Here is a 24,088-nt window from a genome sequence, read left to right on the forward strand (position 1 = left end):
TGTGTGTGTGTGTGTGTGTGTGTGTGTGTGTGTGTGTGTGTGTGTGTGTGTGTGCGTGTGTAAATATGTATGTTGTGTGTGTGTGTGTGTGTGTGTGTTGTCAGCATGTTGGAGAGGTGTGTAGGACTGTTAATCCTTTGGCCTTCCCTCAGTCCCTGCCTCCTGCTCCCCATCACTTGGTTTGGCTGTCTGGCTGCACATTCTCATCCATATTTAGTTCTTGGATCTTTGGTCTATATTGATCTTGTCTGTTAATCTTGTTTATTTTCTGACCATTCTGTACTGCCTTTTTCTTGCCCCCATTCTGACCCTTTCTCCTTATCTTACTTCTACACACTTCTCTCTATGCCACCTCTCTGCTTCTTAACTTTAAGCCTTCCCTTGCTTACTTGTCCCTTTCTTTGTTTAAACCACCCACATGCTTATTTATTTTTTTGTGAAGTGCTCAGTGTTGTGGCATTTCACATGTCAATCAAATCTTAATTTCTTTCTATTTACTTTGAAATGCATAACTTCCTATATGCCAGGGGATTTTTTCCCATAAAAGACCTGCCATTCACTCTTCCCTTAGTAACACTGTAAACACTCAATAGTTTACTCTAGTGAGTAAATTGAGATTTCAGGCAGAAAGTAGTCAAAGTGTTCCTGCTAGGTTGGATCAGCATTGATTGATGTCAAGGAACAGCTACCCCTTACACATTACACATAGTGATTTGACCCTTTGTTGATAAAATAAAAACACTGATTAGTGCAGCTGTAAGTACTGGTGTCCGGAGGTGTAAAGCTTAGCTTAACATAATAACTATGAGTCATTTTCCAGCAGCTAGCTTGGCTCTCTCCAAATGCGTCACTCAGAAAGCAAATAAGCATATATCCCCAAATGTTTAACTATTCCTTAACTCGAATGCCTGGATGTTTTCTTGCATGTGTCTTGTTCTGCTCTGCTCTCTTGCAGTTTTTTCTTAACTAAATCCCCACATTGCTTTTTATCCTCTCTCTGTCACATTCTCTCTCTCTTTTCTCTATCTTTCTCTCTCTTCTCCTTCGTCTTCTTCTTCTTCTTCTTTCCCTGCTGGTGATGGGAGGCTTCCTGATTAGAACACACACTGCCAAGTCCCCCCACATCGCATCATTGCATTTGATTAGCTCCAACCCCCTGCTCCCTCCCTTATCACTACCAGCACAACAGGAAGCACCACACACACACACACACACACACACACACACACACACACACACACACACACACACACACACACACACACACACACACACACACGCATGCATGCACAGATACACATGCATACATATCACAAACTCACTTTCAGACTTATCTGAACTCCATGACTGCCTGTAAACGTGCACTGGCATATATGAACACACACAATCTTCAACTACACACACATCTGGGCTGCTGCTGGTGCCGTGGCGGCAGGGCATCGGGTAAAGCCAGCATGGCGCTGACAGCTCCCTGTCCCTAATGAAGCATTAATAAACTACAGCACAAAACAGTGGATCAGAGAGCAGCAGAGCTCCCCACCTGCCTGGCTGTCTGCTGGCTGCCAGGGGGAGAGATGAGAGGGGGAGAGGATCACTGTAATCCCCCATCCTCCAAAACCCCTCTGCCCCACTTTTCAGGGAGACATCACCCCTCATCACCTGCTCTTCAGTGTCACGCTGAAGGTTCTGTGCTTTTCATGAGTCTGATGTCAATACTCAATAAAAGAGACCTTGCATAATTAAACTACCGTACATTTCCTCCATTGTAATTTCTATTGAAAATATATGCATTAAAAACACTCAGAGATAAATATGGCAGAGTTGTTGACACAAAAGATTCACCACAACTTTGAATTAAAATGTTCTTCAAAAGTTCTTTACATTGGCAGCTCAAACAGAGTTGAGAAAGTCACTTAAAGGTTGGATGGCAGTGTGTAACATTTCTGAGGATCTATGGGCAGAGATGGAATATAATATTTATAGGTATGTTTTCATTAGTGTATTATCACCTGAAAATAAGAAAAGCTGTGTTTTGGTACCTTAGAGTGAGATGTTTTTATCTACAAAAGGTACGGGTCCTCTTTCACAGAGTCTTTGCACCCCCCTTTTTCTCCAATACCCAAAAAAAAAAAAACAAAAAAAAAAAAAATTAAGCACCCTAAATTTTTCTTTTTTTTTTTAAAAAGACTTGAGGGGTATTCAGTTGGTTGCTATCTCCATCTCACTGCTAGCTGCCTGCACAGTGGTCCTTTAATTTTGAATCTTGCAATCTATGTCCACTTGTTTGTGAATGTGGAAGATTGACGGTGTTCAAAATTAAGTGTTTTTGCAAGTTTATTTTCCCAAAAGCTCTTAACTGTAAAGACATTAGGCTGTAGCTAGCTAGTGTGTGTGTGTGGAGCGTACAAGTCCTGACTTTGTTACACAGCTCAGCCTGATCTACAAAATCACCAGGCACTCCAATTCTTTTCATAATTTTCCCTCTGCTTTTCTTTGAGTCTCTTCTTCCTCTTTGTACATTCATGAACTGTAGTCATAAATCTTCCAAATAGGCACAGACTCTTCGTGAATTTGTGTCTCTTCTTGTCCACTTCGCATGGACTCTATATGCAGTCACGCTACCTTCAGTCTGAATACACCATAAAGATGATGTTCATGCGTTGCTCTTGATGTGTGAAGGTGTTTCCAGCACATGAATTCACAATTAGGCCCGCAGGTAGTCCAGTCACAATGCCCCGACTGGCAGACAATGCCGGCCCTCTGATTCAAATGAAGTGAACCTGCTGAGTGTAGATATTCCAGGAGGTGTGTCTATTCAAATGCTGCATGCCTGCGATTAGTAGAATGGGAGCGATTGTTCAGTCAAATCCAGGTCCAACTGTGATGGACTGACAGGAATGAGTCCAAAGTGCTTTTTTCCCCGCAGTAGTAACTGGATTTTAGAAAATGCAATCTTAATAAACATGTAAATAAACATTTTAAACATAATGGATTCTTGTAATTGGGCCCCAGAATGCCTGCTGGTCTTTAGAGTGTCCTCTCCCTCCCTCACCATAAGCCGGAGATGTCATCTCTCTCTCTGTTTGTGCTGATATGCCGTTGCTTCGGTGTCACTTTGTGTCTTTATCTGTCAGTCTATCTGTATCCTTATCTGCCTTTTTTTCTCATTATCCTTGCAGTCTAAACCTCAGTGAGCTTCACTCCAGCGAGAGAGACTGATCTAATTGGTAGCGAGGATCATTGTAATTTAGCGAAGCCAGCTCTGCTGACTTTTTCAGCTCCTCTCTTTCTCCTCCTTTTTTTGGCACCTTTCTCATGATAATAATGAGAAAATATAAGCGAGAACTCCCTGAAGTTTGCTGTGGTGAGCGTGTTTTTTCTTCCTTTTTTTTTTTTTATGTGGGCTTGTTACACCGATCACATTCGCCCAGGCAATTTGCCTGCTTGTCTGAGTCTGAGAAGGGAGGCTTATCTGCACTAACGCCCCATCCAGGCTGCGCTTCGTATCCAAATCGGCCCCTGTTAGCATTCAAATGAAGAGGCCCCACCTCCCCTTCCTATTCTACCTAGCTCTCGTGCCCCTTACAATCGCCCGCACCCCTCTTTGCCTGTCAACACGCCAGCTTCGCTCGGAGGAAAAGAGTGTTGGGGTAGAGAGAGAGAGAAAGCCCTGGCTGTTATTTAATGAGATCAAGAAGCGCAGGGGTGCTGTTTGCTGTCACAAAGCAAACAGGGGTCCTCTCTGCAGGTGAGGAGAATCACTGGGCTTCTCCCTCATCTTCCTTTTCTTCCTCGGTAGCTGTGACTGCCGCCTCCACCTTAACAACCACCATTTTAAGGAAACCATAAAGCGCTCTGACAAGGTGCTTCTTCTTGTCAAGACACATACCTCCTCCTCCTCCCAACGGCAGGTGCATCAAAACAGTATGGCTGTGAAGGTTATTTCTACCAGTACGGCATGCTTCATAACAAGAGCCCAAACTAAAAGTGCAAATTGTGTATTGGGTGTGTAATTGCGGCTGCTGTGATTTAACATGACCTTTTACCTGGTCTGGCAGATACAACAAGCACATTACCTCGGTGCTGTTTCCCACAGGTCATCAGTGTCTCATTGTTCAAATGATTAGACTGAAATTAGAGGCCAAGTGTCACAATCGCTATCTTGTCCGCATTGGTTGCCATTAAGCCACCATCGATGGCTCACAATGACTTATGATTTCAGTGACACATTTTCCATCTGTCACCCTGAGTTAGAGATTTAATTTAGTATTTTATTTTGAAGTTACTTTTGAGGTGTCTCTGCCACAAATTAGGTCTAGAGTCAGTTTCAAAGTTGCTGCTGTAAGACAGAACAAATATAAAATGTGTTGGGGGGAGGGGAGCGTTCGTTAACGAGTCTCGCGCACCAAACCTCAAAAGGACTTGACAGAAGAGAGCGGGAAAAAAACAGAGGGGGGGGATGTGTCATGAAAATGAGGAAAGCAAGGTGGGGGATATCCTTTGATCAAGAACACTCCTCGTAGCACTCTTGTCTCCTTACACATCCATAATATATCTCTGCACACATTGCAGTCTCTCTTAACAAGGCAGTGCCATTCCGTCCTGAAGGAAGGGATTGAATTTTGAAAAAAGCCAAGCCTGGAACAGACTCCTTTATTGTCTTTTCTTCAATAGAATGATAAGAGGTGAAATAAAACACTAAACAAAATGCACAGCAAAGAATTTTGCCCCCCCCGCCTTCAAATCAAATGCATTCATGTTGGTTGTAACAAAAGAGGGGATAATATCAGACATGGGTAAATATTTATTCTAAAAGTGGCAGGCTTAGGAAATGAGAGGGCTGCAGACGCTCTGCTTCTCTCGAGGGAGAGCATGTTTGTCCATGACAGTCATAAATATGTATCATGCAGTGAGATGACAGCGATTGTAATCTGATGGCCGCCTTTTGTCGAGCATATGAAACCCCAAGAAAAGCCCCAACTGTGGCAAACAGGCGAAATTAAAAGTTCTCCTATCATTGGAATGAGTCACTCAGCGACAAGTGGCATGCTGTTTAATTAGGGTGGGAACAAAGTCCTCGGGGCGGGGAGGGGGGACTACCTTTTTCCCTCCTTCCTCTCAGTCTCATTTGCAGAAAGGTAAATATTCAGAGGGTCGCTTTTCAGCCGCGGCGATTAAAGCATGCTCAAGCATAGCAATAGAGAATGTGTTTTGAATGCAAAGCCTCCGAATCAATTCATGCTGCGCTGCGAAATGAATCGCAACTTGTTTGTACGAGTAGACAGCTATGGCAGTGCGTCCTCACCCAGGGGTGTCAAGTAGTTCTTCAGACCCAGAATAACTGCGCTCAGCTTCCAAAAGTGCACCAGCAGGCACTTAAATGAGGTGGCCTGTCATCCATGATGCTCTCCAGTGTACAGTAGCAGTGAGTGTCCTGGAGAACAGCTGGTTGACAGGTGTATTCTTCAATGTAAGAACCCCTCTGCTTTTGACTAAACCTTGTTTTCATGTCTGTCCCTTGCCTGCAGCTCTGAAGGACCCCTGCACTGAGGTGACCTGCAGCTACGGCAGCACCTGTGTCCAGTCGTCAGATGGCTTGTCAGCTAAATGCATGTGCCCCCTGGGCTGCGAGGGCAAGCCCGAGCAGACAGTGTGCGGCAGTGATGGAAAGGACTACCGCAACGAGTGTGAGCTCCATCAGCACGCCTGCAAGAACCAGAAGAACATACGAGTGCAATACCAAGGGCACTGCGGTGAGCTCTCGCCTCATGCTTTCTTTGGGATTATTTCTTTTCATTGATCAGTTAATTTATTCTATTGATGTATGGATTTAGTCTCGTAAGAAATTACCTTCTTTTAATTTGTTTGTATGAGATGTTAAATTTACAATCACATAAGGGGGAAAGTAGAAAACCCTCACATTTGAACTTTGGAACCAACACATAGGCATTAGGCATTTCGGCTTAAATGTAAGCGCTCTACTTTTCTTTCTCTATGTTCTATACTCATATCCTTTCCTCTCTTTTCTTCACTTCACTCTGTTTACTACCTCTGGCTTTTGTTGTTTCTACTTCACAAACCCCACTTACTTACGGCACGCCTCTGCTAATTCTCATTTTTCATTCAGCTTGCTTTGCTTCACACAGGTACTCCTGCGGTGTGAATTGTTGTTTTCTCTAAGTAGGTCTTCAGCGTTGTCTTTTTCGACGGGCCCAGCTTTTTTCACTCATCCTTGTTATCATCAGGCGATGGTTGTTTACTCCCAAGGCACTCAACTTTGAGTGTTTTTTTCTTTTTTTTTGGTGGCGAGCCAGATGGAGGGGAAGAAACAGCAGACACAAACTCTGTCTCTTAGCAGCCGAAGCCTCCAGGAGACAGAGCGGGGTGGTGGGCAACGAGAGATGGATGTGCAGGTCCGCTGGCGGAAGGCTGGTCGTATAAATCCAGCCTGAGCTGGCCAAAGTGACCTCAGTTGGCCCGTCCTCCCCGGGGAGGGCCGATGCTCAGGGAACCAGTCTCCCCTGATGGTCCTCTAAATCTTCCGACAGCCATTCATATAAAGCCTTGGCTATTTCAAGTTGCTAGCCATAGCCAGACAAATGCAGTTGATTTATCCGCAGTGCTAGTTTTTGCAGCAAACAGGCCATTCGTTTTGTAATTACCCTACTTGCTCAGCTAGAGGAAAGCATGGATCCTGGAAGCTGTTCTTCTCAGTTAATGGGAGGTAATGGTCTTTCTCTCAGATAATGGTCTGGCTGGCGGGTAAGCACTGCGTTATGCAGAGACACTGCGTGCATTACGATAAAACCCCTGTTTGCTTGGTCACTAGTCTCTGCAAGCCTTTGCATTGTGCTGATAGAAAACAATCTGAGGCCCAGCCAGAGCTGGCCGTGGTCACTCCGCCTCCCAGCCCTCCAAAGCGCTCTGTCCCTTTTTATGTCCCTGCATTGTCTCTCTTTGTATCCCTGCCAGAGGTCTTTGGAAACCATTTTCCCTTATTCTCTCTTTCTCATTCTCTTTCTCTTCCTCCCTACTCCTTTCCCGATGATAGGGTGTTTCATCCTTGGTGTGTTTTGAATGACTCACCGACCGTCAGCTTGGCAGTGATTTGATATGTCACGGTGCTACATAAATCCTTTGTCTTCCCACATGCTGAAAGCGTAGCGAGCAGGATAAAGCCCAGGCTCCTGTTTCAAGGAGTAACACCCCTGGTCCCACACATCCACAAACCAATTCCATTATGATCACGGACTGATACAGCCCAGCGTGCCAGACCGACGCTCCCCTGGAAGCAGGGAGGTGCCAGGGAGCAAATCAAACCGACGGTCTCTTCATCCATTTCCTTGTCTTCTCTTCACATCCAAGGTCCCACTCGGAGCTGCTCTCAGCTGCCGGGTCACTGATAATATCTGTGGAGCAGCAATGATGGAGGATCATGTCTCCTCTTCCCTTTCTTAGTTCCCTCCGTTCTCCTCCCTTCTCATCTCTTCTCGTCTCTTCTCGTCTCTTCTCGTCTCTCTGAATTTATTAGACAAATATTGTCAAACAAACAAAAGTTAATGCATTCAACCTAAACAGAGATTATTTAGCCTAAAACAATATCACAGGCATATTGTTGTTTACTGCAGTTTAATTTAAAAACAGCCTAACCAAAGCTCTAACAGGAACTTTACTGGAGTGCCAGTTCCCGAGGAAATGAAGCCAGCACACATAGTATCGCAGTAGTTATGTTTTTGATGTGTTTTTTCTTGTGCCAAGGTATAGCTGTTTGGCTTTCCACAGAGGTCCAAAAGATGCACAGAGATGGTTTTGATTAAAGCTTTTGTTCAATTCCCCAGGGTCTAATTAACATAAAACAGCCTTTTTTTATTATTTATTTTAGTTATTTAGTTATTTTACATACAAATTGTACTACATACTGCTCTGTACTGCACTACATATTTCTGAATGTCTCCACAGACCCGTGTAAAGACAGTGAGAACAGCCTGAACATGTTGTGCCAGGTTACGGCTCTCTCCCGCGAGCCCCTCCTCTATAACCGGCCGGATTCGTGCCCCCAGGATAATGAGCCTCTGTGTGCCAGTGACGGCCAATCCTACTCCAACGAGTGTGTCATGATGTCAACGGGCAGGCAGAAAGGCATCAAGCTAAGGAAGATCCACGCAGGGCGTTGCAGAAGGCTGGGTAAGGGCAGTTATGCCGTGCTTTGTGCACAATATGTAAGACAAGTAGCTTTTTTTGTCATTTGACCCCCCTGCTCTACTGTTAATCAATTTTAGTTTTTCCTGACTTACCTGTGTTGTTGTAGCTGTGTGTTTTCTGTGCCGTGGCCAGCTTAGTTACCCCAAGAACTGCCCTAGATGTAATCTTTTTCCACCTGCCATTTCACGTGCAGGACACTAGCACTAGCACTGTTCATGGGGTGCTAGTACTATGAAAATGACATTAATATATGAACATATTATGTACATATGATGACAGATGAAACTCACTGTGGTCATTTTCAAACAGATTGCCCTGTTGTAAAAATAATCCAGATACAATGCTCTCGGGAGTACACAACTGAAACCTTCTAAGTATAGTGTCCTGCTTCTTTCAAAGCAGTTAGGCTCTGCAACAGTGCAATGCATTTTTCAAAACGTTGTGTCCAAATTAATCACAAGGGCCTACTTAACAAAAATAGTCCAATGATTTAATTATGGCAAACCACCCCCAAAGGTTGGTATGGGTTTTAAAGAGAGTCAGCCAAACACAGTCACAAAATGTCTGCATCACATTGTCATATATGCACACATTCACATATTTTACCCAATTTCTTCCTCAAATTTGAACATGTGTAGGTGAACTAGCATTAGAACTCAACTGAACTGTCCACTTTATGGCACAGAGATAAATGACTCTGAGGTCTCGGGGTCTGTACTGTATCCATGCCAGCAGTAGCCTCCTCCAGCCTGATAAGAGCCTCCAGGGCTGTTATCTGTGCTATTAGAACAGAGGGTTTAAGCCTTAGTCAACAAAGAGCTGTCAGCTTTTACTGTATGTCTGATAGCCATCGGAGGAAATCCAATTTTCCCGCTGTGTTGTCAGCAGGGGCTTCGCAAAACCACAACTGTGTCGGTTTACGGCAGTGATGTGCGGAGACCCCTACCCATTTACTGAGACCCCTGACAAGACCAAAGACAAGAATAGATCACCGTAGGACTCCCTTTGGTATACTCAACAATGAAGGCTGATACACACTTCTCTGACACACCCTGGTTCTCCCATTTGCTCTGCTTGACAGGCTGATGGAGGAGTGTGAGGGCTTAAAATTGCGCAAGTCCCAGCCTAAGTAGCGTTGTGTGTTTGTGTTTGTGTGTGAGTATGTGTGGGCCATCGTGTGCAAGTGGATGAACTATTTTTTTCTCTTTTTTACCCCTTTTCTGCTCTGCCTTTTTCAATTGAAAGAATAATTCAATTTGAAACAGAGATCCATGAAATCATATCCCTAAGCAAATTACAAATTGGTATCTAATGAAAATGGCCATTTCAACTTGTAACCATGACATTGCACATCCTTGTAGCCCTCTCACTCAGATACAGCGGCGATGTAATTAAGTGTGGCATGACAGGCTTTTAAAGAAAAGAGAAGAAGCAATTGAATTGCTGTACAAATTTGATCCACTGATCAGGAATGAAGTAAATTCGAAGCCTAGTGAGCGCCTCCAGAACAGAGGTCTGCTTCAAATTGGATTTTCTCACTTCAATGGCAAATTTGCCATTTCACATTACCAGTATTTCTTTCTTTTTTCTTAATTTCCGCAGTAGATTTCTGCTTAGCGAGTCAAAATGTAATGAATATAATAGTTTAGACTTTAACTTGACCCCAATATTAAATTCTTGAGTTTGAGTTCCCCAATTTTATTAAAGTTATTGGGGAACTTTATTATTAAAGTTAGATGGTAGTATGGCAAACCTGATCTCCAGTCAGTTGTCATGGGTTACATCAGCAAAGAGCTTGTATTAACAGTCAGTCACAATATTATTAAGTGTCACTTCGTAGAGTGTGTTACCATGGATATGATTGTAATAAGATTAGTAAGTTAGGGGGAATGTAAGAAAAACAATTTTGAACTAAAGTAGAAATAATGGTATACTTAAGCTGCTACATTTCAATAAATTCTAATATTTCCATCATCCAGTCGCCTGTGTGGTGACAGCAGCAATTTCTGTCACAATAGTAAATTACTCTCAGAGAATTCACCTGTTTCAGGTTCAGAAAAAAATAAGAATCTTAAAAACAAACAAATTAATATTTTTTTCGACAGAAGTGCTTTAAAGGCAAGAAATAAAATAATGAACACTCAAAATAAACAGAAACTAATAAACACTCTTAAATGTTACTCATACTGTCTTGTATGACCAGTTTTGTATCCGTCCACCTGCAAACTGTTATTTCTAGGCTTGAATTGGCTTTAAATTGCATTTATCTAATCTTACATTCACTTACTTTTACTGTATTTGTCATTTTATTTTGTATTGTTGTAAACATGCCCTCAGATTCTTTACAGAATGACGACTGACTGTTTTAATACTCAATTAACGAAGGTGTTTTCATTTGTGATGTGTTGTTATAGCAATTTCATGTATTTCTGGAAATGGCTTAACCTCTGCTGCTGAAAGAAAAGCTTTTACACGCACTACCAGTGACATCAGTCCACCCTAACAAGTAATTACTGTTTGGATGAAAACTGATTTATTTCCTCATGGCTGGACCAGCAGTGTCACACAGCAGGAAGAACAATCAGTTCAACACTTTGCTAGCTTGAAATGTTGTTTTTTACGCCTTCTGGGTACTTCTGTTGTCCTTTCCTCTATGGTGATCAGTCTGCCACACTGTTATAAAATTGGCAGCTGGAAACTGCTCTAAAAAAGCCTTATCAGTGTCTATACAGATGGGTGACAAATTAAAGCAAAATCCTGAAGAATTGAGTGGAGAAATAGAACGAATGCATGGGCCACTGGGTACAGGAGGTTACTGGGTTAGGGGTAGGATAACTCCGAATAGTACTAGGCAGGAATTCATAGATCCTAAATTAATTTCGTTTCTGCCCACCTCCCTCTCTTCCAGAGGACTGTAAGGAGGACTGTCTCTTCAACGCTGTGTGTCTAGTGGAACAGCTGAGCGCCCGCTGCTCCTGCGATCCCATCGAGTGCGACGGCACCTACAAGCCCTTGTGCGGCAAAGACGGCCACACCTACCCCAACGACTGTGTTCGACGCAAGACCGAGTGCCTGAGCAGGACCTTCATTCTCATCAAGCACCCAGGGCCCTGTGGTAAGTGGAGCTGAAGGATGGGAAACTGGGGTAACAGCTCCTTTGGGGTTTTTACAGGGACTAATGCTATTTCTTATCAATCCCTCTCTTCTTCTGTGTCTTTCTTTGCTTATTTAATGATGCCCATGCAGTGTGTTTTTTCTTCTGTGTGTATGTCTGCAGTTGAAACCCTACTGAAAAGTGTCTGTAATGGTTTGGTGATGCTCTCCGAAGGGGGGTGGGGGGTTGGGGTTTCAAACCAACAGGACGTGTGTCCCTTCCTTATAAAAACCGTGCCGTCACTCCTCCTTGTTCACATCCATCTCCTCATCCCTGTCACGCTTCATCCCTCCATCTCAAACACACTCCCAAAACCAAAACGCCACCTTCATGTTTCATTCATCCGCTCTCTGTCTTCTTCTCCTTCACTAGTGCCAGTCTTCCACTTCGGTGACTTTTTGTCGTTTTCTCCTCCTCTGTCTTTGTCTGTTTGTCTTGTGTCCTGCTTTTTTCTTGTATAAAAAAAAGCTATTCTTTCTTGTTTCAGTGCGTCAGTCAGTCTGTCTGTCTGTCTTTGTCCAATGTGGCCGTCCTCCTGGCTGTCTGGCTGCAGGTGGAAAAGTGGGGTCACCCAGTGGGCGACCTCATCAGGCGGATTCTGAGGGGTGAAGCCCTTCCCCTCGCTCCGAAAGGACCTAACAGGAGGGGGTCTTGTACTGCTGTCTTTTTCCTCTCGCTCCTACTGTCTCTGTGTGTCTCCTTATGTCATTAATGTCCTTTCCTTCTGTTTATCCTGCAAAGATGTGATCCATGAGGTTGGAGAAGTCTTCCTCTAACCCCTGCTCCCTATTTTTCATTTCCTGTCTAACTAAAAGAAAAGCTTCTCCTCTACCTACCTACCCAACCGCTGCTCACCTTTGACTCCTTTCGCTCTGCATGCAATAGTGCATGCCAGCTCCTAACCTCACTGCTTCCCAAACAATCCCTCTCTCCATCATCAGGACTATCTCATAAAAGCTGCCCGACGAATGCACAAAGCTCGGTGAGCATAAAAGCTGAGGCGGAGTGCGTCTGCATTTTGTTGAATCCTTTTGAATGCTTTATACTCGATCCTTTTAGGTTTACCCTTGAAAGTACCCCCTGAAAGTAACTAAAGTTGAGAATAAGTTAAAAATGAGGTAAGATCTTGAACCACCTTTGTTAGCTGAGATGGTAGGTAGTCAAGTAGTGCTCACTACATGAAACTATAATCTGATAAGGAAATGAGTACATATGAAAGGTTTTGCATACATTTTTCACCAGCTTTGTTCTCGAGATATTGCAGATCCCGATATAGAAACAATAAGGTGATAAGCTCAAATCACTGGTATGAAATGTGTTATAGCCAAGCTGGAGGGTCTCAACCCCAAAAATTGACATAACCCTATCAGCAAGTTCATTTCATCACTACCGTGACTACAATATTCCCCTAAATATCACATAGTTGCCATGCGCAGATGATAAAAAAAAAAAAATGATTTGAACATTATGAAAGATTATCACTGAAGGTAATCTGGGGTTTTGCAGAATGGTTCAGTATCTACGTTCTGTTTGGTGAAACTAAGAAGCCTGCCACCTGAAAGCATTGCAGATTGCTCTTTGCTAATAAAATGAGGAGAGACATAAGATTCATTAAGAGATGTGTCAGTCTTTGAGTTTAGCTAATCTGGCCATTTTATACAATTTAAACCAAACTGGAAGCGACTATTGGTACGTATCCAACCATGAGCAGCTTGGACAGCTGTATTGATTTGACAGAAATAATAAAACATGAAGAGCAGTGTGTCTGCTTTGCCCTTGACCCTCAGATTTAAACAAATCATATTTTCCAACACAAACGCATTGAACTCCAATTTATTTGCAAAAGTAAAATTTTAATGGATTCCCCTTTAAACTCGTCATCCACTAGTATCCTAACAATCAATTTTTGTCTCTGAACTAGTCCAAGTGCCTCTCTAGCAATTTTTAAAGATGATTTAAACATCCCATCTTCAGTAAATGAATGAATTAGAAGCATTTTATCTGTTTCAAAACTCGATAACCCAGCATGCACTGTAAAGCCAGAGTAAACTGCTCATGCTGCTTGGTGTTGCACTCCCTCAGACAACGAATCCTCACAGCCGACATGTTGTGTCATTTTGTCCAGAGTTGCATTGTCATTGTTGCTGTGACAGAGGCCGATAAAACGAGAGAGAGATCTGTCCATCCTCCAGGCGTTGGGGTGGAGCTGAATACCAAAGTTATCTCCAGTTGTCAGCATCAGGGGGCACCAGCCCTCATTAGCATTATTGGGCCGTCTGAGCCGTGCATAAATTAAACAGTGGAAATGGCGAGCTCTTATGTGTTTTGCTCCGTTATTATTTCTGGCAAATGGTGTTTCAATCCCCCCCCCTCATTTGTTTAGTTATTTTACTTTCTTTCTCTCTCTTCATCCTTCCTCCCTTCCCCTGCGCATCGCAGCCGTCAGCGACTGGTAGTATGTTTCTTTAATGCATTTTTATTGACATTTGCATATTTTTCCAAACAGAACGCTATGAAGGCCCCCCCCACCACCACCACCTCCCCTCCCCCGATTCGGTTTTAATTAAACATCAAAAGAGGCAAGCGTAGGTGCCCACAGAGACTGTTGGTTTAGTCAGACATATGATATGCATGCAAGGAGTGTGTCTTTGTGTGTGTGCATGTTAGAACTTTCTTTCTTTCTTTCTTTCTTTCTTTCTTTCTTTCTTTCTTTCTTTCTTTTTCTTCCTCTGTCCCTCATGTCCTTGTTTTTTACTGCCAGTGTGTTAGTAGGACTGAGTCCAGATTAGCTAGAGATTCCTCTCTGTAATAGCACTGCCCAAAAGACTTAGAATATTCACAACCCTGACAGATGCCCAAGGGATGCATGGAGTGTGTGAGTGTGTGTGTGTGTGTGTGTGTGTGTGTGTGTGCTGTGTGTGTGTGTGTGTGCGCGTGTGTGCATGTGTGCATGTGTGTGTGTCTTTTCGCAAAGACTTACTTGTCTGAGATCGATCAATAGCCCACACTGATCACGCGGCAGGAACACACACTGTATACAGTGCGAGACACACACTTCTTTTGTGCTCTATTGTGCCGCTGCTCTGACAGTGACTGGCAGTGTCAAAAGACGACTGCACAATGACCGCTGTGTCATTGTGGTACACACCACACACACACACACACACACACACACACAAACACATACACACAGAGACTCAAGGCTTCAGACAGAGTTTCAAACAGCTGAAAAGGAAGAGTTTGATATATTAAATTATCATTATTTGATAAATAATGATCTCTTTCCTCGTTTCATTGGTTGAGTGGTGCGCGGGGCGGGGTGATCGATCGCACTGCCAGCTGTCAAACGGATGAAATTCTTCAGCTCTGACACCGTCGTAAATCTCTTTCTCATGTGGGTGACAGCGCCTAATGTCACCCGTCCCCTGTCGGCTCTCGCCTCCACAAAGAATGGTCATGCAAAGAACCCACATGTCTATAATGTCCCGACTGCTATCCTCCCCAGAAAAGTGTTTGATTGATATCTGAAGCTCTTCAATTTAGAGATTGCAGGCACCACGTGGCGTTTAGCTGATTAACTCACGTCCAGGCGCTGTCACAAATCTTTAAAATGTCCGAGAAAACACGTGAGCCTGTGAAGGATTTGCTGGAAGTGAATCAGAGCAGGATGCTGGGAAAGAGGGTGAATATGTCTGCAGCCTTGGATCCTGAGATAGAATATAAAAGCCCTGTGACACTGGAGGAAGAAAAGATGTTTGTCATCACCAGATAAGCAGATGAGAGGACACAGCGGCTGACTTCACTGCTCACTGTTAAAAATATTGACAGGTTTTTTGTTTTTTACTCCAGGCTTCGTTTTCATTATGTTTGCCACCATAATGATTCTGTCGGAGTTCTAATCACCTACTTCACTATAGAGCTTTTACCATGTCGCAGTTCTTTCAACCTCACGCTGAATAAGAACATCCAGAGTCTGATTAAAAGGCAAGAAAACTCCACTGGGGTCAATTTATAATTGATTGTCGATCCATACAGACAGTGTCAATTAAGCGTTTCACAGCGTGGAACATATAAAGAATATTTTTTGACTGAAGCAGTGAAGTCCTGTTTTTCCTCTCCTGACATCACAGCAGGGTACGAGCACAAACTAAACAAGGAAGTGTGCGTGCAGCCTGGGCAACTGTAGCAGAAATGTTGTTGTAATTGTTCAGCTATATTTAGAGGAGGAACAAGCCATCCAGGTGCATCACCACGCTAATGTTTTCAAAGGCTTTTATTCTTTCTTGCTTTTTCTGTTCTGACCCCTAAAAACTTTAGGATGAAGATGAGTTCATAGTTCACCACATACAAAAGCAAACACATGTGGCCTGTGTGAAGGCTCACTGACATTATAGCAGTACTTGAAACAGTTAAGCTGTGACATTCTGATGAATTTGGCAGCAAAGACACAGAAAGTGCTCCACATCTCTACAGTGCTTTCACCAATAATGATCAAAATTGCTTAGTGGGTCCTCAGCTCCTCATCGTACCTGTGTGTAACATACTCGACTTAATGTGCTTTTGCTCGGCCCTGAGATAAACTGCCTGCAGCTTTATGAAAAGATATTAGGATCTGCAGTTGTGCTGTGCTAAAAAGCCATGGTTCAATCACTGTTTAGAGTTTATGTGTGTGTGTATGTGTGTGTGTAATGGACAGCAGCATTCCCAGTAAAGTACAGAAAGATATAGAAAGCTCTGCAGTGCAGTAGGGGAGATAGTGAACAGATCTGATACGCTTAAAAGTGAAGTGTATTATAATAAAAATAGAATTAGTCTGAAGGCTTCACTTTGACTTCCACTAAGGAACAAAAACATTTTTCACAATAAACCTTTTTAAAAAATAAAATTTAAATTTAGTATCAGAGAGCCATACGGAGCCCCTAAAGGGACATGGGGGGAAAAAAACAAAAAGAAACGTTTCTAGTGCGCACTAGATACTATCTTGTGAGCACTAGATCCGATAGTATCTTGTGCTCACTAGATAGGGATCTAGTGCTCACAAGATAGTATCTAGTGCTCACTAGAAACATTTCTTTTCTTTTTTTTTTCCCATGTCCCTTTAGGGAAAAAAATAATTACTTTTGTAATAAAAATGTTTAATTAAATCTTAGTATTCCTTTTTTGTCTTGGCCCAAGTTATATCAGTGCTTACTTCCTGACCAGAGGGTCTTTCCTGCAGCCCCTGTAAGTCAAGTTATTTAGTGCATATTCGGTAGTACTTTGAATCAATGGGTGTGTGAGGTGGTTCACCACAACTCCCTGGAGCCTGTTGATGCACTGGCCTCACGTCTGATATTAGTAGAATAGGAAGTAGAGAGTTTCTAAATTGGTAGTTAGACTGTTCATAAAATAGAAATACAAGCAGCAGTGCAGCTTTTGAGAGCATAGAGGAGGATAATTCTGTAAAACCACTAAAACAGACAGTCTGAGAGGAGCGCATTGGCAGGCAAACTAGGAGGGAACAAATGAAAGAGCTAGTTTTGTGGACAGAAATTCTTTATTCACAGCTCTTTTGTCATGTCATGTGTACACAGCTGAGTGTGTGCGTGAGTGGATGATTGCAAGCGCAGAAAAACTCAAACAAGTGCGAGTGAGTTGCTTGAAATGTGTTGCCTGTCGCCTCCGGAGGTTAACACAAAATCACTCAGCGGCAGACACATTGTCATTGACAAAGAGCTCTGCAAAGCTGGGAACGAAAATCAGTCACCTTAGGTGTCAAGACTCTGTGCGCCGAATATTTTATCATTTGCATGTTTATTTGATTAGCATCTCCGCCGGCTGCAGTGATTGGACTCACAAACAGTCGTGGAGCTTGAGTATCTAAGTCAGCCTGAGATCACCAGTGCTGTTTTTCCTAATCAAGTTAATTAGAGGAAGTGCTGTGGGAGCCAGATTGACAGCAGCTAGGGACCGACAGTCCACTTACTGCAGCCCGCAGGCTGTCATCGTGCAGAAATTGCAGAGAAATGTGGGTCAACAGGGTGTCAGAAGTTACCGTACTAGAGGCATTGTGGGTGTTGCATGCCGTCGGGCAGTGATCAACCGCGGAGTTCTTCCAATTTCTACATTTTTCATTTCATTTCGTGTTTTTTCTGAGCTCTTACTCATCCTGTAGCTCTTAACTTTATTGGAGGTGCAATAAACGTTGAGCTTTGTTGTTCCATTTCTACATTAGTCTGAGAAATCTTCACCTGAAACTTCCTAAGGCGCACACACCCCAATGATAAAATTACTTGTTTCCCTTAAACAAATAGTGTTTACAGTGGATGTCACCACTGATAGATATACTGTATGTCAGAAGATCAGGGATCCCAGCTTGTTTTTCTTCTTTCCCCACACTGTTTTTGCTTGTCTCCATTTTGAAGAGCAGCACGTTCTTAGTTGTAAATGCACAAAGAGGCTTCGATTCACCTTCTGCCTGTGATAAGTACTCAGTGGTAGACAGACACAGCCCGCGGGTATGCCTTTTGCTGTATGCTAATATAGCCTTTTCTCTGCACCTCCCTTTCCCTCGACTAATATGATACATAAATGTTTTTAATGCGAGGGAGGCAGAGGGAGTCGGAACAAAGCCCTGCAGGTGAAGAAACGTAGAAGGCGGGGCTTGCTACGGATTGGCTGCGCCCCATTGGAGTCCTGTGTTGTAATGGGCTGCAGTTGTAGGTGATTCTGCCTGCCAGTTGGCTTCTGCCAGCATCACCTGGATTACACTGATTCACTGCCCTGCATAATACAGGGAACGATTTGGAATTGCACACAGACCCGAGGGGGAAAGTCCAATTAACATATGTATGAGCTGAGCGGAGATGGGTGGAAGCTCTCGCCAAAATAATCTCCCAGCATTTCACCGACATGTTACGGGGGGTTAACAGTGTACGCCTGCTCACTGCGGCAACCACACAATCACAGCCAGAGCCCTGCCGGAGCTTGCTATGCCATCACACCGGCCTAACGAGGGGTTGTTAGGCTTAAAAAGTTACACTGTGGCATCCTCGCCACTTTACCCGTCAGAGAACACCACTAAGTGGGCAGTAATGATACTTCAGGCAGACAGGTAGGCCAATATCAGGACATCAGAGGAACGTGTCCTCTCAGTGTTTCGACGTGGCTGACCGCTGCCTCTGCTGGGACGAGTTGACACAGCGAGGCCTAACCTGAAGTAATCCCCTCCAAGCCCTGAAGCGGGGCCGTGCCATTAAAATACCACACTAATTAAAATAGAAAAGTTACACGGTGGCTGGCAGCAGAGGATACAGACTGAGGTGACACCCAGAATGTAAAGTCCTCTCAACTGGCGTCATGCTACAGAAACAGAGCTGAGTGCACACTAGCAGAGCAGAATCCTTGATTAGAAAGAATTATTCATGTTTTTGGGATTTTTTTTTTTCCCCTCGCTGTTTCTCCTGACTTTTCCCCACTGCCACAGCCGACCACTCACTGCACCTGCTCAGCCACTAAAACAATGCCTTGGCTACTGTGCTTTGGCACTACAGATGTTCCCATTCAACTGTCAAGCTAATTTTCATGTATAAATAGCTTGGTTTGAACCAACTTTGGTTTATTCTGGACCTGCCTGACAGAAACAGTGATACATGCATGAAGAAGATGTATTTAAGTGTCTGGGAGAAGACCAGGGAGAGAAAAGAGAGCTGGAACAGGCTTGTGAACACCATCCCACAAGCCTTAGTTGTGACAGGCTGCCATTTCAAAGCTTCTGCCCGCATCCAAGAGAGAGAAAAGACAGCTTCAGTTTTTAACTGTGTCATAAGATTTTTACACTTTGGAGCTTTGTCTGTTTTTTTTTTCCTACACCCTCTCTAGTTAATAAATCAGGCGGAAATTTTGCCCCCCAGAGGTGGAGGATGATAAAAAATTAGTTTTGGAGGGGAATTCTTTCATCTTCTTTATGTGTGTGAAACAAAGAGAATGGGGGACTAAGGCGTTATCGGAGGCTGCAGTTGTGTTTTAGGAGCCTGTCCTTGGCAAGTGGGCTGGTGAACTTTTATGGAGGCCAAGGTTGTACAGTTAAGCTCGGATCAGAAGCTTACGACTGTTACACACACACGCACACACTCGCTAGCAGACACACACAGGGCGTTGAAAAGAGATCACGGGGAATCAATTGTTTTTGAAGCCGTACCAAATTAAGCAGCATTGCAGCTTACATATTTATGTGGCACCTCCAAGCTGTTTCTGAAACAGCAGCTTGGCATCAAAACACAGAAATCAATAGCTGTGTTCCGCCTCCTAAATTGAAACATCCACTTTCCAAAATGGGAGAGCCTGTGTCCTTGCTCAAAATCTGGAAAGATTTGTTCAATTACAGCCACAACATAGTAGGAGGTAGTGGACAACCTATACGCTCCACTCTACTCTTTGTTATTTTAATACCTATACCTCAGTTTCTATCATTACTTGGAAAGATGGTCCACAGGATTGGTTTTAACATGTTCAGGTGACATTTATGTTTTTCTCGTATACCCCTCCCTACCACCTTAATCAGAGTGAAAGAATCTAATTGCCTCCGTTTGTCTTATCAGTTGATAATTTACCCCATTAGCGCCACAAGCAGAGGCATTACTGAACACTTCTAAGCTGATAAATGAAACATGGGGCTTCAAGCATAGCAAGTTGCCCCCCTGTGATGCCATCTAATCCCGTAATGGTCACAATAATGATGGAGCCGTGGGTGGTGTCATTACAAGGGGCAGTTTCCATGACAGCACCCCTACCCCTCTAACAAAAGCTGAAACAAAAGGTAGACTAGAGAAGGAAGAAGTTTGACTTTGGATGTAAAATGCAGCTCTTTCAATTTTCACCAGCGCTTCTCATCAAAAATTATTTGATGCCTCCGTCTGCTTTTTCCTCTAATCTGCAGACACACCACATTTAGCTGAGTGATCCATCCCTCATGCGTGAAGCTTTCCAAATGAAAATCACTATGGCGCCAGGCTATCATCTCTTGCTTACTCTTGATACAGGAATGCATACCATCCTACCTTCAGGCTCCCACTTTTAACAATCGAGTCAAGCCCTCAGCGCTGATACACACACACTGTTACCCTGTTTCAGTATTCACAATACCTTGTAATACTTTCATTGACACATAAAGCTATAAAGAATTGATTGAGTCAGGATGGGAGGCTGCGATCAAAGGGTTCTTCATTCTGTTTTTAAGGTTTCTTCTCCCTCCTCCTGATCAAGTCAGGTTGTGTCAGCCCAGCCTAAACCCGTCTGACGCTAGCGAGAATCATAGGTGCAAAATCCAGTCCTCGTTTTAATGAAGTCATGCTGGAGCTACTGCGTGAGAGGGAGAGACTGAAGCAGACACCTCTCTGTGATGTTCACATTTCATATCTGCCTCTGCCCAGGAGCTTGCCTTTTTTGAATTATTAAGCAGAGGGCTCTTTCTTCTCTTTGCCTGTTTCCTTTTTTTTCTCGTTTTCCGGTCTCCACATTTTCTCTCTCTCGCACACTCTCTCCCTCTTGCTCTTCCTGTTCTCGCTCCTCCATGTCAGTTCAACCAGCTTTGGCTGAAGCGGTGGCTCTCACTGAGATGCAAATGGAAGCCTTTGAAGGGGCACATTGGGAACGTCAATTAATCCGGGCGTTTACTCGCCTGAAAGAAAAAAGGCTGTGCAACCATTGTTCGTAGGCTGTTTCATCTCCATTGTGCTACAGGGCCATGTTTTTATCCGCTGTCCTCATGCCACCGGATTCAGTGGACTCTTCAAAGCTTCAGGATACATCAGGATAGGCACAAAGGCGAGGAAATGACATAGGAAGCTGAGGAAGTAGAGGTGTCACAGGAATAGGGCTGTGTTGCATATTCCATCATATCTCTTAACATACCCCAAACCTTTTCTAACACAAAACCTGCAGTTCCTCATGTGGCTATGCTCTAACCTACCTCCCTATCACCTATGCCCTTTCCAGCCCCAGACCTTTCTCCCACCACTACTTTATATTCTTTCAGCTTACCATCTACCCTGTTCAGTATCCCCCCTCTAACTTTTCTCTCTATTTCTTGGGTGGTCCACCTTCAGATCTCAGCATACCGAGCCCCTGCTTGGACAAGGTGTGCGATCATGGGGCAGTGTGCGTGGTCAAGAATGACGAGCCAGTGTGCGAGTGCCCAGAGGCCTGCCCCCAAACATCCGACCCAGTGTGCGGCTCCGACGGCCACAGCTACGGCAGTCCCTGCGAGATGCGAGCAATGGGTTGTGCCCTGCAAAGGACCATTCACATCCAACACAAAGGACCCTGTGGTGAGTAGCTGCTCGACAAAACACCACAGAGCTACAGAACTAAAATATGCTGGCACCTTGTTTATGAATTGCCTTTGACTATCATGTAATAAATGTATACATTATGCTGTAACATTACACCATACCGTCATGAATTCATAAGGAAATGATGTGAATCAATGCTCACAGGTAGAGAAAGATCTCTCCTTGTGGAATATAATTAAGCTCAAATTAATTAATAGTATTACATTACCCAGAGGCATAATCCACAGACGTTAACAATTAACACATATGGAGTTGTATTCATGGTGACCCCCCCAGGGCTTCCCATTTTAAATCCAACAAAATCAAAACAACACTTAATGCATTTTCAGGTCTTAAGAAAATTCCTGATCCCTTGTCAATTGCTCTTCATCTCTTTCCTCTTGCTCTTATACAGCCCTTCTATACCAACACCAATTTGCCAGTTTTGACCTTTAAGTGAAGATGCTCTTTACTCCAGATGAAAGAGAATGCAGAGCATACTTGTCTGTAATTGGCTACATGAGTCACTTTGCTTTGTCTTGCAGTGTCGGAGTATCAGCTAGTCATTAGTACACCAGCAATACAGTTTCAAGTGGTAAAAATATTTTCAGATCCACTATGCAGGCACACAGCCATGCAGACAGATTTTCACAGCTTGGTAAACCCTCTTAGTGAATACTTTAGATGGCTTTATGCCATCTTGGAAGGCCAATTTTCCCATAGACTGTAATTGGTGATTGAGTATTCTTCCTTGCCTATGATCAAGCCATTCGCTTTTCACACACACTGGGCAGAAGTACAGCAGTTATTAGCCCCTTGGCCCGAGTCTCTCAGTAACCTCATTTTTACTACAATAGATTTTTTTCCTGCATATTTTGAAGACCATAACAATGAAAATGAGTTGGCCTCTGTGGTACCGTATTTGTGGATGAGCTGAGCAGTTCGCTGAATGATCAATACAACTAAATTATTCTCACTTTGCGTGTATGAAATTGTACTCTACTGTTTTGTCCCAAAATGTGCAGTTTATGGGTCGAGTTTGTTTGTACGAGATAGTGTGTTTGTTTTGTAAAATGAGTAGTGGTTTGAGTTTCTTTCTGTGCTGAGTAGATGACAGGGATAGTTGTTGGAGAGGTTCTACACTCCCTCTGTTCGCGTACTGCATCTGTCATTTTCCCCTCCCAGCCTTCCCTAAATTGAAATCCAGCACCTAAGGATGTATGCCAACAGGAAATGGAGCGAGAGCAGTGTTTGGTCGGTGGGCAGGCGAGCTGACTCAATTCCGTGTGCCGTGCCGCAGGTAGACGGCAGGTCTGTCGGCCCGGGGTCCCTCTGCAGTAATGAATAGTCTTTATTTTAAAAAGCGAGAGGCAGAGCGAGCTGGCGGAGTGGAGGGCCCTGTCGGTAATCCAGCACTATGGATGGTTCTTGGCTCCCAGAGGAGCAGGCCTGCGTCAGCGCAATGGTGCCATAAAAATGCTGAGGCATTGGCTTGCCAGGCGCGAGCCAGCTGAGGAATGATGGCGATGATAATGTGGGTTATTTCTGGGCTGTTTGCACAGCTTTACTGGGCTTTATTCAGCACCATAACAACTGACTGACTTAAGCTATTATCTCACCTAATTATCACAGGCCATTCCCACTACTAATATACTATACATGTTTATGGAGCAGAAAAGGAGAGAGAGGAGAAGAACGTATGCTGCCTTCAGGTGCTGATGGAAGTACTGGAATTAAAAGTGCAGCAGAAGTGGTAAATGAAGGGAGATTTTTTTGTGATACACAGGTTGTAACCCTATCTCTCAATTGCAGTAGAGCATAAGAAATTAGGAATATTATTATGTTTGCTTACCAATCTCAATTTATTGCTTTAGTTTTTTTCCACTAAAACAATTATGTGCCACATTTCCATTTTCTTCATTCGGCAACATTAAGTAGGACTGTATATGTTTTTATACTTGTGATTTCAGAAATAGCCATCACAAATGTTTATTTTTGTTTACTGGCTCTGTTTTGTTATTTCCATCCAAATGCACTATAATGTGTAAGCTGTCAGATTTATGGCTGCCAGACTCAAAAGTAGGAGCTTAAGCAAGGCAGGTGAGGGCAGCAATAGTTTAAGAGGTGAGAGGCGCCACAATAGGGAAAATAATGTGTGCATGTGTCCTTAACTGTGTGTGTTTATGTGTGTGGCTTACTGCAGCCTCTCACGGGCCCAGCCATAATTTCATTTCCTTCCCTCCGGGCTGGAAAAATAGTGGTTATCTATATAGCTCAGGTGCAACCCGATAGCAATATGAGTGACATTTGTTATTATTCTGAGATTTCTCCTCCTCCTGCATTTGAGTGGCTGGCGACCTTGTAAGGTGGATTGGGAGAAGTGTGCTTGGTTAATAGACCCCCCAGCTGAATATCAGTAGCC

At 43.6% G+C, this 24,088-nt stretch overlaps 1 protein-coding gene across 7 annotated transcripts in view; it reads left to right on the forward strand.

Moving 5' to 3' along the window:
* agrn (agrin) overlaps positions 1 to 24,088 on the forward strand; it is a 245,088-nt gene that overhangs the window by 155,371 nt on the left and 65,629 nt on the right. For all 7 annotated transcript variants that reach the window (XM_051426468.1, XM_051426470.1, XM_051426469.1 and 4 more), the window contains 4 exons: positions 5,529 to 5,753; positions 7,960 to 8,184; positions 11,111 to 11,317; positions 21,442 to 21,663. In XM_051426468.1, coding sequence (XP_051282428.1) covers positions 5,529 to 5,753; positions 7,960 to 8,184; positions 11,111 to 11,317; positions 21,442 to 21,663 — 879 coding nt within the window. The remainder of the gene's footprint in view (positions 1 to 5,528; positions 5,754 to 7,959; positions 8,185 to 11,110; positions 11,318 to 21,441; positions 21,664 to 24,088) is intronic.

The sequence above is a fragment of the Dicentrarchus labrax genome, unplaced genomic scaffold, assembly GCF_905237075.1.
Source record: "Dicentrarchus labrax unplaced genomic scaffold, dlabrax2021, whole genome shotgun sequence".
NCBI classification, from domain to species: domain Eukaryota; kingdom Metazoa; phylum Chordata; class Actinopteri; family Moronidae; genus Dicentrarchus; species Dicentrarchus labrax.